This window comes from Lolium rigidum, chromosome 5 (genome assembly GCF_022539505.1).
Source record: "Lolium rigidum isolate FL_2022 chromosome 5, APGP_CSIRO_Lrig_0.1, whole genome shotgun sequence".
Classification (NCBI taxonomy): domain Eukaryota; kingdom Viridiplantae; phylum Streptophyta; class Magnoliopsida; order Poales; family Poaceae; genus Lolium; species Lolium rigidum.
In genome coordinates this window covers 240,936,431-240,953,425 of record NC_061512.1, presented here as the reverse complement: position 1 = coordinate 240,953,425, position 16,995 = coordinate 240,936,431, and the positions used below count along the sequence as shown (strand labels likewise).

General features: G+C 42.0%; 1 protein-coding gene across 1 annotated transcript; it reads left to right on the top strand.

Moving 5' to 3' along the window:
• Positions 1-2,732: 2,732 nt before the first annotated feature.
• LOC124657339 (UDP-glucosyltransferase UGT13248-like) lies at positions 2,733-4,362 on the top strand. The gene is made up of 2 exons (XM_047195909.1): positions 2,733-3,392; positions 3,637-4,362. Exons 1-2 carry the CDS (start codon positions 2,733-2,735, stop codon positions 4,360-4,362), a joined length of 1,386 nt encoding a protein of 461 aa, XP_047051865.1.
• Positions 4,363-16,995: the final 12,633 nt, after the last annotated feature.

The following is a 16,995-nucleotide window of genomic DNA, read 5'->3' as shown; positions in this document are numbered from 1 at the left end:
CTTCCCCTTTGTCTCTCTTGACAGGAGGCGAAGGCGACAACCTCTCCCACCTCCAGATCTCCGCGAGCGTGAGGGCTGATCTTCTCTCCCTCTGCTTGCCGCTATGGTGGCAGCAGGAAAGGGGAACTCCCTCCTCCGTTATGATTGAGTTTTTAAGGTTAGGGTTTATCTTCTATGGTGCGTTGTTGGGGTAGTGAGAGCGGCTCTGGGCGAATAAATCCACCTCAACTTTACTCCCACACCGGAGCCGGCCTTCACGGCGGCGTCTCGGAGTTGATTCCATTGTGTTCTTGTCTATCCTTCAGATCGGTGACTTGGTCTCCTCGCTTTTCATGAGATCTGGCGAGATATGTTTCTCGTCGTGACTCTGGCATCCATCGCTATCCACGGTGGAGATGGGGGTCAGGGCGAGGTGGATACTCAGGGGCAAGGTTGCTTGTCCGGAGGTGGTGGATTTATCGTTATTCCCCGACTTCGTCGATGAGATGCAGCGGATGTTGGTCCAAGATAGCAAGGGATGTCCCTCGGTCGATGTACCATGGTGGGATGTGCCATGCTGCTTGCAGCAAGTATGTTCATCTACTCATAAAGCCTCATTGGAGATGGTGGTCTTTTGGATCTCGCAATGGTGGAGGCTCAGCGTCTTTTTCAACACGCGTCTTGGCGGCGGCCGCTGGCTTCAGCAAGTGCAGAAAATTCTAGGGGTAGTTTTTTTCAAATTTTTCATCACACTTGTTTACTCATATTATGCATGTTAGTTTTCACATTTTTTTACTCATGTAACTTGATTTTTTGTTAATGAAATGCGCGAGGTTGCTCAAAAAAATGTCATTTGTGCTTTAGCTCATGATATGCAAAACTCGATCAACGGCACGAGACGACAGGGGTGGTGACTGGTGAGCAAAGATTCACACATCAATTTTGGAGAAAAATGAAGAAGGCAAACTTAAAGCCTGGATTTTTCTAATAAAATTGAAAGATATAACTTTAGTGCTAGCTAAATCTGGAAAAACTTTACAAATACATGAAGGTGACAAGTAACTATATGTAAGCATCTTGAAGAAATATATCAATTTGGTGGTACATAGAAATAAAAATATATGGACAAATTTTTGTTTTTATATACATGATTCTGTAATAGATGCCCCACGTTACCAATTAATTTGCACATATTCCTATACTTATAGGATTTTTTCCAAAAGATATGTATCTTAAAGTCTGATCCCCCTCCCCTAGTTGCAGTGCTTCCTGCTTCCCGGTATGAAGTTCTTGCCTCATGCGACGCAGAAGAGGAAGTTCTAGCTGAGGCAGCATGGCAAAAGAAAAGAGTAAGAGAAACTTGAGGAGTGCAAAGGGATCAATCATCTAGGAATCATGTGACAACGAATTCAGTGGACCGGCGAAGGAGGCCGGTGAGAGCTATATATGCTTTGAGATGTAACAACCAATTTCCCTCTGAACTTTTCTATAGTGAAGTTTACATAAATATTAAAACCTAATCAAATTTGCATAACTTGAAAGTTTGGAAAGTTTAGAAATTTGCATAATTAATATATTGTCTGTGTTCCTCTTTGAAACAATGCATGCATAAATTTGCCACATTTGTTATATAATTGGGAGTCCGCTGTTGATATATCGGGGTTGTGTATATATCTTTGATGTATATGTTGTGAAAGTTTACAATTCATTCATATATTAATTATTTTGAATGTAGTGTATTGCTCCTTATTTTCGAACAAAGCAAGTTCTTGTTGTTACAAGTACTTAGCCTATATGTAATTGAACTACGAATACACCATAATTTAGATCTATTTCCTTTACTCTATTGATCATTGGTTCTAGATTTTCGGTACGGAAAGCATCACCATCCATATAAAGGCGTGTCAAGGTACAACCTTAGACCTAGTTCGCCTTCGCCTCTACCCTCTCATCAAGCAATCATCCATGTGCTCTCCATGCACATTGCATGTTTGCCTCACTGGTTTTGAATGCTTGCTCTCCATGCACATTGCATGTTTGCCTCACTGGTTTGGAATGCTTGTCGACCATAACTCTTTCGTCGCTACACCTCACTGGTTTGCAGGTATGAAGTTCTTGCCACCTGCGACGCAGAAGAGGAAGTTCTAGCGAGGCAGCATGGCAAAAAAAAGAGTAAGAGAAATTTGTGGAGTGCAAAGGGATCAATCTTGTAGGATATATGTGACAATGAATTCAGTGGACCGGCGAAGTAGGCCGGTGAGAGGTATATATGCTTTGAGATGTAACCAATTTCCCTCTGAACTTTTCTATAGTGAAGTTCGCATAAAAAAGGAAACCTAAGCAAATTTGCATAACTTGAAAGTTTGGGAAGTTACAACTGTCTCTAAAAGAGGATAGGAAACAGAAATTGCAACTGTACAGGCACCAGCTAGCTGTGTACGAGTTTTATTTGGAAACTGTGCAGTGCAGGTGTGTATTCCTCTCTGTAGATCATCTAATGCTTTCTATTTTGCACATATCTGTGACCTGTAGCCAGAACGTGAGCTGTGGTCAGACCTCAGAGGCAAATTTAGAAATGAACGATGAAGGAGCTAGCGTGTATGATCGATTGCGTTTTGTTGTACGGTTGTAGAGGAGCTCCGCTACCGCTATAAAACCCCAGCTTCCCTCGGGTCCTCCCACAAACAACAAGCCGCCACAGAAACTGTCTTCCCCGATCGAGCTAGCCGGCCGATCACCCAGCAGACGGAACCATGGTGCACGCCGGCGAAACCACCCACGTCCTCCTCGTCCCGTACCCAGCCCAGGGCCACCTGAACCCCATCCTCCAGTTCGGCAAGCGCCTCGCGGCCCACGCCGGCGTCCGGTGCACTGTCACGGCGACCCGGTTCGTCGTCGGCTCCACGAAGCCCTCCCCGGGCTCGGTGCGCGTCGCCGTCTTCTCCGACGGCTGCGACGTCGGCGGGCCCGCCGAGCTGGGCGGCCACGAGGGCCCCTACTTCGAGCGGCTCGAGGCGGCCGGGTCGGAGACGCTGGACGAGCTCCTCCGGAACGAGGCGGCGCAGGGCCGCCCCGTGCGCGTGGTGGTGTACGACACGTTCATGCCGTGGGTGGTGCCCCTGGCGCGCCGGCACGGCGCCGCGTGCGCCGCGTTCCTCACCCAGACGTGCGCCGTGGACGTCGTGTACACGCACGCGCGTGCCGGGCGCGTGCCCGTGCCGATGCGCAAAGGGGATGCGGCGCTCGAGCTCGCCGGGCTCCAGGTCCGCCTCGCCGCCGACGAGGTGCCGGGGGTGCTGACGGAGGCCGGCGACGAACGCACTGCCCTGCGCAACATGCTGATGAACCAGTTCGCGGGGCTGGACAAGGTGGACCACGTCCTCGTCAACTCCTTCCACGACCTCGAGCCGCAGGTAAGCACAACTCCATTTCGATTACACACACCGAGGACACCGTCACATAGATTGTTCGCACCCGGCGCCAAATGGCAAATTCGGCCGCGTGTATCTCGTGGCAGCCGCCATTGGATGCAACGTGGAGCACCCGTTTCTTGCAGTTAATTGCCGTGTCTGGATCTGCATGAATGCCAGCCTGCACGTGCAATTGATAGTTTCCATCCATTGAATCTGAGCAATGCTACCATCGATGTGCATCCAGGAGGCAGAGTACCTGGCGTCGACGCTGGGGGCGCGGACGATCGGCCCGACGGTGCCGTCGGCGTACCTGGACAACCGCCTCCCCGACGACGTCTCCTACGGCTTCCACCTGCACACCCCGATGACGGCCGTCACCAAGGCGTGGCTGGACGCGCACCCGCCCCGCTCCGTCGTGTACGCCTCCTTCGGAAGCATCGTGGCGCCGGGGCCGGACCAGATGGCCGAGGTCGCCGAGGGCCTCTGCGGCGCCGGCAGCAGCCCCTTCCTGTGGGTGGTCCGCGCCACGGAGACCGCCAAGCTGCCCGAGGCCTTCGCGGCGACGGCGAAGGCGCGGGGCGACCTCATCGTGCCGTGGTGCCCGCAGCTGGAGGTGCTGGCGCACCCCGCCGTGGGCTGCTTCGTCACCCACTGCGGCTGGAACTCCACCGTCGAGGCGCTCAGCGCCGGCGTGCCGATGGTGGCCGTGCCGCAGTTCTCGGACCAGCCCACCAACGCCAAGTACATCGAGGACGTGTGGCGCGTCGGCGTCCGCGCGCGCCCGGACGCCGGCGGGGTGGTGCGAAAGGAGGAGGTCGAGAGGTGCGTAAGGGAGGTGATGGGCGGCGAGGGCACGTACAGGATCAAGGCGGCGGAGTGGAGGAAGAAGGCCAAGGCGGCCGTCAGCGACGGCGGGAGCTCCGACAGGAACATCGCCGACTTTCTCTCCAAATATCGCGCGCCAAAATGATCGCCCTACTTGTCGAGGTCGTGTGGATAATTTGCGTGGCCTGATTTCGGGCCGGCTCCTCAATCCATGATGTGTGACCTGCTAGGCTGCTACTGACAGCCGATTCTTTCTTCCGCGATAGCAACAGCACGTTCAGTGCTCTTGTTGATTAATTTCGCATATTGCCGTCATTTATCCCTTTTTTAGAAGAAAAAAATATAGTCTTGCACACTACGTATTTATTGCATAGTAAAAAAATTGGAATTTGCTAGTTCTCTAACTTCATGTTCAGTCAAGTTTTGCATCATTTGATTTGCATCGTGATTCGTATTAGTCATGAGTTACAACATGAGTTGTAACTGAAATTTGATGACATTATCTTAGTTTTCAGTTGATTGAGAAAATAATCACTCCCTTTAAAAAATTTAAATTGGAGTTTACATCTCATCTATCAATTAGCCCGCGGAGTTTACAGTTTTCTGCCTCTGGTAATATAAAGGACCTGAATCTAGGATGTAGCCATACAGACAAACTTACGAAATGAGCACTTACTGATGAGGGATTAACTCGTCAGTGACTACGTATTGTAGACTTAGAATTTTGTAAGAAGTAGTGGACAAGTAGATCTCGAAGGTTCAGTCGAACAAAAGTGCTCAACTCAATATTACGGTGGCTAGATTACAATAATTTCGATCCTTTCTTTCTCCCTTGGCTTCCCCTTTATATATGAGGCGAAGCCAAGACTTTCCGTGTCGTACAAATTATAAATTATCGGGCCACGTTGGGTCTTTCCTATATTGATACAAGTTTCCTATAGTAACTCTACTTTCCTAATCCGAAAGCTTCTAACCTTCTGGGCCTCTAAAGGTTCGAGTCCATGGGCTTCCTGCTCTTCTGTGGATCTAGGGTACTTATTCGACATGCCTGGTAGGCATACCTATGTCCGTAGCCCGCGAGATTTTGCTTGAATCGTAGAGTCGAGTGAAATCTCCGTCGTGCATCTTCATAAAGATTTCGAGTTACATTCAAATTTTACTCAACGTCTATCTTGTATAGGGATAACGGTAAATAAGGCTAGTTCATCTGACGGATTAGGTACCAGTTAATTGCTCTCGTGGTAAACCCGCATAAACCTACTTCAAACTCAAATTCCTGGACTCTAACCTGAAATACTGGTGTAATTCGATACGTGCCGCTTCAGGACTTACCATAAATCAAATTCAAGCTTATTTTATCGAGTACCCAACGTGTTCGTCAGGATTTTTCTTCACATCTGTTGATGTGGATAAAGTGGGAGAGCGCATTCGTGTGCGATACGACGCCATACAGGACTGGGATCTTATCTTCGTGATCTTTTTTGTGAGTCACGGCATTCAGAGTATTTATCGCAATGGACGCGCTCTGAGAATATATTGTCGAGTGCCTTTGTACGACTGATGAAGTTTTCTATTTCTTTGGGTTGAAATATTATGTTGAATAATATATTGATCTCCCGATGGGATTACACAACGATATGTAACTCGAAGATGTACGTAGAAAAAAAAATCAGCTTCATTCTATATTGTCTTGTCATTTTTCTTTTCTTTTACTTCCATATTTCAAGGGCGACCAACGCTCCCGATGGGTGTAGGCCCCAAGGCTACAGCCGAGTGTTTGCACTTGGGTGTAAGCTCAACTTTTGCTATTTAGTGAACTCTATATTTGTATCATCAATATGTCATCTTATCAGAATTATATTTAATACTTCTGATAAGAGTAGCCCTCGAGCTTATGGACATGTGATTGCAATTGGACATAACTGTAATATCCCAGGTTTAGAGGCTACAAAAAAATAGAATAGAGATGTGTGCATTGCATTCATGCATAGAAAATCCGGGGAATTTTCGCGCTTCCAAATAAAAATTTTCACAGTAACTGAAGTTTCACTTGACTTGCTGGAATTGAAGTAGATCATCAAGTCAAGCGCTATAAACTTCACTGTGACCTTTGCTAAATTCTTATTTTGGGTAGAGATGATTTGATCTATGGGCTAGATCAAATGAGATTAGCTTTACTATAACAACACCTTAAGTGAGGGTCAAATACCAAATCTTATGAAAGATCTCAACATGGTATTCCTTACACCAAAACATAAATGTTTCTTCAACTATAAACCAAAGAACAGAAATAATCAAGAAACAACTCTTTAATTATCTTTTATATGTCTTGTCTACTTAATCAATATTCCTACCATTATTCACATGGTATATTTTCAACTACAATCTTGAACTCATGTCAATGACATTCACATTAGTTCTTTTATCAAATCTTGACCAATCTAATCTTGTTTATCCAAATATATTTATAATAAACCTCAGAGAAGGGAGAGGATCATCCATATGTATTTACATTATCTCTTGAGTAGAACCTTAAGTTATCATTCAAGCCATATTCAAGTAAGGTAAGTTATTGATATTAACTAAGGCTATGAGAAGTACAAGCTAAGAACTTAACACTATTTAACCTAGCCAACACTTGATGGTAAGTGAGAACCTATTTCACTAGTGATTAATTTGGAGACCAATGTTATGATCATCACGCCTTGGTAATGGTCATAAACCCTAGGAATCTAGATGAGTGTGATGAGAGGAATAATAAAGGGAGATTAGTGAGAAATAAGTTGATCATGTCCAATGCATGACCATACCTTGTAGATTTGGATGATAAGATAAACCTATGTGATAATCAGATATCATCCATCACATGAAATAATAGGTAGATCATTAGTAGTCAACCCTAGATCATTCCTCATATCTTGAGTAGAGGAGTAATGGCATTACACTTAAACCTTTCTTATACAAACACTTGAGACAACCCTAGTATTGTCTTAATACAAGAATCCTATCAAGGTGAGGAAGATTAACCCAAGCCAATTAAACATAACCATAGCTTATGCCCATATCACAATCCTAGTTTGTGCATCACTTGGGTGATCACAACTAAAACCCTAGACCACATTTGAGTTCCAGTCTATCTATCACTTGGGATCATAAGTAGAACCCTACCACACCTCATGTCCACTTATACTTCAATTAGTGAAACTTATGGAAAACCCTATACCCTTCAACATTAGATCAACTTCACATAAAATACTATTCCCTAACTTGTGTATCATGGATCACAAGTATAAACCTAAGCCAGAAATACCTTAAGCTTAAGTACCCTTCAGGTGATTAGAGTTAAACCAATATCAACTTCTACTTTGCCTTCAAAGTGCCTTGTTTAGTGGATCAAATGAAGTAGTGTTATAAAATAGAACCACCATATAAGCCAATGCATAAATTATGTTGAGCAAAGGATCTATCTTAAGTAGTTCAAGCTAAAAGTCTACTAAAACAAGGATTATAGAATTTATTTAACCATTTTCTAAATGCTTAGAAATAATTTTTCACCTGAAATCATGAACCTAACATCATCTCCAAATTGAGAAACAAATGTAGTATTAAATTAGAAAGGGTTATTTGCAAGGAAATATTAAATGCAACTAATTCTAGCACTTGGTTAATGGAATATTTCCTGAAAAGAAATTTGAACACTCCCAAATTTAAAATATTGAATCCTACTTATGTTGGATATTTCTTCTCTTTCTCAATAATGTTCAAACCACGTATATTTAATAAACCACTCAAGTATTTATTACTTGGGATCTTTCAGTAGAATTCAGTCCAGTACAAAAATCTACAAAACAAAAGTGAACTCAAAGTTTGAATTCAAACAACAAATTCAAAAGAGAAATTTAAAACAGAAAATAAAATAGAAGTAGAAGAGAGAGAGAGAGAGAGAGAGAGAGAGAGAGAGAGAGAGAGAGAGAGAGAGAGAGAGAGAGAGAGAGAGGCATACCTTGACTGGCAGCCGCAGCAGGCCTCAGCATCCCAACAGCAACCCACGAAGCAGCCCAACACCACTCCTACGCTGCGAGCCCAGCCCATCCCGTGTACCTATTCGATTAAATAGAAGAAAAATGGGGTCGTCTTCTTTTCCGTGGTCGACAGCGCGACGGAGAACTCCAGCCACGTCCTCGTCGTCGATAAGATCAACCCTGAACGCCAACGGGACTCTCAGAAGCTCGCCCTAGTAAATTCACGTCCGAGCTTATCTACTTGCGCCAAGATTCGTTCCTGAATCGTGCTCGACGTCGTCGTCACATCTACGCTTTATCTGACGATGTGCCGATGATTCCGACCATGCTATGAGCTATAAAGCCACGTTTAGGATCGCCCTGGAACACTTGTTCATCACCACCCCTCCTCATCCTCTCCAACCCTTTCCTAACTCTCACATTCATCCAATACATGTCGCCGGCGTCGATCAAGAACCAGACGCTAGGAGCCACCCCAGTCTCCGGCGAGTGGTCGAGGAGACGCGCCTCGTCGAGAGGAGCACCTAGGCGCAAGCAATCATCAAGAGGAGTAAGGTGGAGGACGAATTTAATCGTTCCCTTCCACAGCACCTCGCCGGTAATGGCGAAATCGAGCTCGTCTCCGTCGTCAATCAACTCCGTCGACCACACCATCGTTCTCAGGGTAAGCTTGCGCATCTTTAGAGCCTACTCTCGCTTCCTAGAATCGTTTGTAGCTCCATTTGGGGGTTGGCCAGAGTGCACCGCCGCAGGACATGAATTCCGATGAAGTTTCGGCGACCTATAGCTTATTCCACCACCACCATACTGTCCCCATCCTCTTCTCGTTCGAATGCAACCAATGGTTGGTCTGGGGATGCCCTGTAGCGGCAGCGCCGTCATCTCCTGGTCGTCGGCGTCAAGCCGGAGGCAAGGCCGACATGGCGGTGGGGTCCCAGACACTCGCTGACTGGTCTTTGCCCGCATGGCAATTGACCCAGTCAATGGACCCACTAGTCAGTGATAGTAACTAGAGTATGAGCCGATAGGTTTAGTATTTCCAGTTAATTCAAAATCCAGAAAAATACTAAAACTTTGCCAAAATTTATAAAATTCATTTCAACTCAGAAAAATACAAATAAGATATCAAAATGCTCACAAAAATGAACTCCATTCAATAAAAATATAATATAAAAATATGTGTTCAAATAAAAATTCAATTTAACCTTTATTAATTATGCCTTTCCTTTTATCCTAAATACAATTAAAATTCAATAATTAGATAAGTTTCAAAATTAAATAATAACTATTTAGTAAGTAAATAAAATACTAAGATTAATTTCTTTTATCATATTTGCATTAACTTAAATATTAGTGGTATTTAAAAACTCTAATTTGCAAATTACCATTTACCATTTTCTTTAAATAATAAAAAAATAAGAGAATGTTAAAAACTAATATTATTTTTATAGTCAAAAGTTATTTGTTTACTGCAACCTTTCTAGTTAACAAATTATTAAAATTTAATAACAACCTTAGAATCCTAAATCCTGAATTACAACTCTAAATACTATCTAACTTAATTATTAAACCTGTTAAAATTAATAAAATGTTAAATCCATAATTAGTAACTTCAACTCTATTACCAAATATTATTTTAAGAATTTAGAAACCTAGTTCTAGTATGAATAAGAACCTTGATCTCATTATTTTATGTGATAATCCTAAGTTGTTTCCAACTATAAAACCCTAGGGATTTATCACATGTGATCATATGAACTTCCCCTTTATATATAGATCTTTACTATGCACCAAATAAATGCATGTTCGTGATCTACTAAAATAAAACAAGCCCAATTCACATGAAGTCATCATTTCATGTTTTCATTTTTTAACTAATACCTAATATGAACAACTAGTATCACCTAAGTGTACAACCTAACTTGTTACTTCCATATGTTAACACTATTAATCATCATTCATTAGCATAACACCACCATGATCAACTCAAGCAACAACCATGTGTAATACTTTACTTATGTGCTAATACTTAACCAAATCATACGAGCCTTCATGCTTATGAACTCAACTATGTAAGATTCCTCTAATACCTATTTGGAGGACTCAACTGAACCAAACGGTGAATCGTAATTAACTTGTTTATTGCATGTCCTCAACCTTAACCCACAACTTAGTAGACTCATAGTGATCAACCACAATACTAGCCTTGTATAGTAATTCACTTACATGCTTCTTGTCGTTGCCTATTCGAAGGTACCTCGGAGAAGGGATCCTCACGAGGGGGAGAAGAAGTAGGGGTCATCGGGCGGAGAGTCCTCGGGACGGTGGTACGCGATTTACTCAGCTTCGGATCACCTGCACGATGACAGGGCCTACTGCTGCTTGTCTGGAATTATCTGGGCGCTTTCGCATTATTACAATGAGTTGTGGTTGTGCCTCTAGGGCTCCCGGGATCCGGCTTATAAAGGCGCCAAGATCTAGGGTTTACAAGGAGAGTCCTAGCCGGAATACAAGTTGCCTAACTACGGAATAGTACATTGCTGTGCACGTTAAGGATTCGCCTTTCCTTATACGCCGTATTAGATCCGTCTACCCCTGATGGGTCAGGCCGAATCCGACATCCAGGGTTGTTCGGTGGATCCGGCTCCTCGTTTCTGGGCTGGACTTCATCCATCTTGATCTACAGCAGCTGGGCCGCCTGATGGGCCACCATCACCGTCTATGGGCCACCCGGGCTTGCCGGATCTACCCACCGTCAATGGTACACCCATGGAGTATATCCACAACAGTAGCCCCCAGAGTTCTCCGAGTTTCACCTCTCAATTCTGCCTTGCTCAAATCATCTTGATGTTCAGTTTGCAGTTGCTGAGCTATGATATGAAATTTTTATTTGATAATTTGCTATTAGAAATCATCCATAAAACTAAACAAAATGGGTTAAAGGAACAATAAATATAGCAAAAGCCAATGGACTTGATGATATTGTGATAGCCTACCGCAATGCCAAGGGTAACCTTAGATTTTTCGTTTATGCTTGCATGCCAACATAGTTTGATTTAAGTGTCCACCGATCTTGACCACAGATATAAGAGGACAATAATATGTTTAAAGCCTTTCTAGGGACTTTTGATTAGCAAGATCTAATAGAACATAAGTAGAAAAACCTATAGGATCATAATGTCACATCCATCCAAATTTCGACACTACTCTCGCACTATTCTCTTTTGCTTTTATTTATCACTTCGAAGTGAATGTGAACTAGTTAGAATATAAGTAAGGGATAATTCTCCAACTAATTTAACTAGCATGTATTTTTTTTAATTCTATACTACTTGGTTCTAATAAGTACCTAACATTACCTTTGAAATTGCAACTTTGCCTACTATAATTTAGAAGCCAAATGCGGAGGAGTTCTTTACCTACCGAGTGTAACTTAACAGAAAAAAAATGTAGTTGCAGGCCCAACAAGTTATCCACAAGAAAGTGAATTTGTAGCAGTGAAACACTATCAATTTTCAACTCTAAGTTTAAATTACAAGGGACAAAGAAGACAAGTTCGACAAAAAAATACCCAAAACATATATTCACCTTAGCGCCATAATTTGGAACTACTTATGCAAAATTTGTCATTTTTTTGTTTATCGGTATGTAAATGAAATTTGGATTATTTATTAGTACTCATCTCTCGCTTAACTCAAGTCAATTCACTATATTATTTGTAATATTTTTCTCATACGCCATAACCATACACCATTATATATGTTCTAATGAAGGGGACTTGCCAAATCAAACATCGGTCTACACATTAAGCTATAAATATCATCTTGAGTAGTAGCATCTATTGTGAATATGAATATATCGCTATCCTCTGTAGAATAGCCATATTGTCAAAATATGTGTGAAGTGGGAATTGTTATTTGAGTGCAGTAAACACATTGTGTGGATGCACTAATATTTTTCCATTTTCTATGAAATAATATTGAACATACTCATCTCAATTTAGTGGGCAACAAGGTCAGTGGATATGTTTGGTTGATTGCATCTGAATAAATCATCATGTAATAAAATACAAGAAAATTAAATAGTCAGAATTGACCAAACTACCATGTATTCTCATAATTTTAAAATTTCAAAGAATAAATAAACGCGATAAAATTTGAGAAAGCAATCAATGACGTAAATGATTACCAAGTTTCTCGAAAATTATGAGTCTATCTCATACACTTTGGCTCACCGGTTTGTCATATTTTCCACGGGCAAAAGCCACGGTAATTCTGCACACAAATATTTTAATTTATTGTATTTTTATTCACATGTTTTACAATTCCCAGAGGTTGGCTTTCATGCGGGTTTGTCATCCCAATTTTTTGGGGACAATGCATACGCATGAGGTGTTTTGCACATGTTTTAAAAATTCGCTACACCAATTTGAACGTTTCTTCCTAATATCATTTTTACCATTTCATTTGTTATTTTTAACACCACTTGGCTTTATTTTTTATCATTATCGTATTTGATCTAATTAAATATGAGTGTATATCTTTTTAAATATTTTCAATTTTTGCCTGAAATTAATGCATGACTTTAAACTAGAAAATTTAGGATGTGATTTTGGAACAACAAAGTTTCTATTTCGACAAAATTGCATCCGTTCTTCATTAGTCAAGGCCCTGAAAAGGCAGAATGACATTCTACATAGTCAAGTTGAGTCGAATAGTAAATTACTACATCGGTCCTAAATTATAAGACGTCTTGGTACTCTAATTTAGCTTAGTGAAAACGTCTTATATTTTCGGACGGAGTACACTATTTATGTTTTTTGTTAGGATTAGCTAACCGAACGTGTAGCTCCGTATTTATGTTTCTATTTAAATAATCCAAATTTGTCTAGAACTCTCCTGACCACTCAAGAGGGGCCAACACGCAGAAATAAAAACGGATGAAAGATCCGACGGCTCTGCCCAGAATATCTCCACAATCACTCTGGATCGGACGGCTGGGAATGATCCGACGACCAGGCGAAGAAACCGCGGCCGTCCTAGTTTCCACTGCACCTTCTTTGCCCAACTCCCCATCCGACCTCCGTCATCTTCCCACATGGCCGGAGCCACCTCGAGTATTAACAAACCATGGCGTTGAGATCCTCGACAGCGACGTCGCTCCTCTCCAGAACCCTCCTCCTCCTCCTCCTCGAACCATCCGTCTGCACGCCACCTACCCAACAAGATCCCTCCTCCTCCTCGAACCATCCGCCTAGTATTCATACGATATTGTCATCCTAATTTATTCTCGGCAAAGTCATTCTACAAGCATACTCATGAGGCATTTTGCACATTGTTTGAAAATTGACAACACTTATTTGAATGTTTCTTTGTAATATCATTTTTATCATTTTATTTTGTTATTTTTACACCGCTTGGCTTTATTTTTTACCATTATCAATTTCGATAAAATTTAAAATAAGTGTATGGCTTGTTAAATATTTTCAGTTTTTTCCTGAAATTTATGCATGACTTTAAGCTAGATACTTTTACAAAAGTGATTTTGGAGCAACAAAGTTTTCATTTCGATAAAATTTTGTCTATTCTTCATTGGTCAAAGCCATAAAAAGTCAGTATAATATTCTACATCGTCAAGTCGTGTCGAGTTCTTGGTATAGCTAGTTCTTGGTATAGCTTATCGGAAGACCTTATATTTTGGAATCAGAGATTTGATGTTTGGCACAACCGCTTTTTACGGATGCTGTTGTTGGTTTTAGTAGTGAAATGTCTAGAATGCTCCTGATGAAGATGATGTATAAATGCTGATTTGAAATGAAATAGTGATTTATAACTATTTTATTACATAATTACCATTTTAATAACCTAATTACCTCAATATACTTTTTTGGCTAAAATAATTCAAACACGCTTTGTATTGGAATAATTTTGAAATGTTTGGTTACAAATTATTTAGCATGCAAATAGATTACAAATAGATATGAACCCAAAAGAATTACAAAAATTCCCCATTTGAACCGAAAAGAACAAGTTTTACATGCCTACAAATATATTACAGTTTTTCTCCATTTCAACCGAAAAGAATTACAAAAATTCTCCATTTGAACCGAAAAGAATTACAACTTTTACATGCCTACAAATATATTAAAATTTTTCTCCATTTCAACCCAAAATAATTACAAAAACTCCACTGGACCCAAAAGAATTACAAAATGCAGTGTATGAACTAGATGGTTAGGAATTAATTAAATCTATGCAGTGTTCCAGCAATAGGTTAGCAATATGGTTATATGTAATAGTTATTAAAAAAACTCAACATTAGTTTGTGGCTTCGATGGAAATACTTGCATTTCCATCACCTAGTATCCATATGAGATTGTCATCCTAATTACTTCGCGACAAAGTCATTCTACGTGCATACTCATGAGGCTTTTTGCACACGTTCTGAAAAATCACAACACTGATTTGAATGTTTCTTTGTAATATCATTTTTATCATTTTCGTTTGTTATTTTTTACACCGCTTGGCTTTATTTTTTACCATTATCGATTTCGATCTAATTTAAAATAAGTGTAAGGCTTGTTAAATATTTTCAGTTTTTTCCTGGAATTTATGCATGGATTTAAACTAGAAATTTTTACAAAGTGATTTTGGAGCAACAAAGCTTTCATTTCGATAAAATTCCGTCTATTCTTCATTGGTCAAAGCCTTTAAAAAGTCAGTATAACATTCTACATCGTCAAGTCGTGTCGAGTTCTTGGTACTCTAATTTAGCTTACCGAAAGATCTTATATTTTGGGACGGAGTGATACACTATATATATTTCTACTTAAATCATCAAATTTTCTCTAGAACTCTTCCAACCAATCGAGTGAGAATTCCAAAAACTCCATCATAAAAAGCACGACAAATGTCTCTTCTTTGTTCGACCACCACAGTGAAGGCAGCACTTGTAACCACGGAATGAAACATCCGACGGCTCCGCTGAGAATATCTTCAGGGTCACTCTGGATCCGACGAACGGGAAAGATCTGACGACCAGGCGAGGAAACCGCGGCCGTCCTACTTTCCACCGCACCTTCTTTCCCCATCCGACCCCCGTCATCTTCCCACATAGACAGAGCCAGCTCGTCGGTAGTATTAACAAAATCATGGCGTTGAGATCCTCGACAGCGATGTCGCTCCTCTCCAGAACCCTCCGCCTGCACGCCACCTACCCAACAAGGGCCCTCCTCCTCCTCGAACCATCCGCGCACCGCATCCCCCAAGTCGAATCGCGCGCCGCGTCCTCCGGCGGAGCGGATCCTCCCACGGGCCAGCACCCGGACCCGGCGCCGGCGCCGCCCATAGACTCCCCGACCATCAAGGTGGTGTCCCACCTCCGCGACGTCGGCGGCGGCGGGGGAAACGCGGCGATCGACACGGGCAAATAGGCGGGAAGTTTATTGCGTGAAAATAAAACAATCGAAACTCATTTAAATCTGAATTAATAGACAAAGCTAAATTACAACTTAAATAAAAATACACCACTACACTACAACTAAAATTAAGATACATCGGCACACTAAAACTGAAATTAAGATACATCATTAAAGGAACATCACTCTACTTGCCCTGCATCCAATGTGGTCATTTTCCGGTCATATCGCAGCGTTCTTCGGTTGCCTTGGCCTTAGCGGCCCTTTCTCTTAATCTCTTTTTTTCTGCCTCACAGGCCTCCTCTTCCTCCGCATTACTACGTTCCTCCATCCTCTTCTGGTTCACCTCACGATTTCGAGTGTCCTCCGTCCTTAATTTTTTGTATATGTCTCTATCAACTTTATCATTAGCAGCAGCCTTTCCCAACACTTCTCCTCAAAGAAACTTTCCCATGCACGACGTTGCTTTTCCTCAACCTCAAGCCGCGCCTAATCTGCATGCTCTGTGTCTATCAAGTGAAACCACTTGCACATGGACGGGGAGACTGCAACATAAACAATAACATTAAACTAGAAAAATAAAGACATACAAATATGTCTAAACATCATTATGTTAGAACATATCAGTAGCCTCATGGATGATGAAGATGAATTTGGGGGTGGATCATGATCATAGTTCGCACACATGAAAAATTATGTTGAACTTATGAGAGAAATCCTCCACCTGCTTCACCTCCGCAAGACGGCCACACCAACACATCTCTGCTCTCACACCCGGAGGAAAAACTTGCATCCTTGTGCATCATAACATATCGATGCTTGTTTTTATAGAGGTACACGGATAGAAATGGCAGGAGAATTTGGCGGACATCAACGAGAAATGGCGGGAGAATTTGGCGGGCAGCAATGAGAAATGGCGGGAAAATTTGGCAGGACACAACGACAATTGACGGGAGAAATGGCGTGTAACCGAATTGATAAGGGTAAGCATCGGACGTGATGCATTGATCATGCAGCAAATCGGTCGACTAATGGCAAATAGGGCTTATCGGCCACTAGAAAGCCAATAGGGCTTGTTGGCCACCAGATAGCCAAATAGTCTGCTGTTTTGATGCGCAGCGGGACCAAACTTGATCGGCCACCAGGTAGCCGACCAGGTCCTATCGGTGATCAGAAGGCCGAGGCCGTGTTAGTTTTGAAAAAACCCGCGATTCACGTCACATTTTTTTAACTTAAATAAAGAACTTATTATCTTTTAAAAAATAGCCATCATTGAACTAACTTGAGATATATGCACGAACCCAAAGAATTAACAAACGCTAAAAAAATGAGAACGCAA

What these genes read in the sequence shown, in the direction of transcription:
- LOC124657339 (XM_047195909.1), top strand. Translation starts at nt 2,733, where the DNA reads ATGGTGCACGCCGGCGAAACCACCCACGTCCTCCTCGTCCCGTACCCA. An exon ending in TCCACGACCTCGAGCCGCAG is followed by an intron (nt 3,393 to 3,636) that starts GTAAGCACAACT and finishes ATGTGCATCCAG; the next exon opens with GAGGCAGAGTACCTGGCGTC.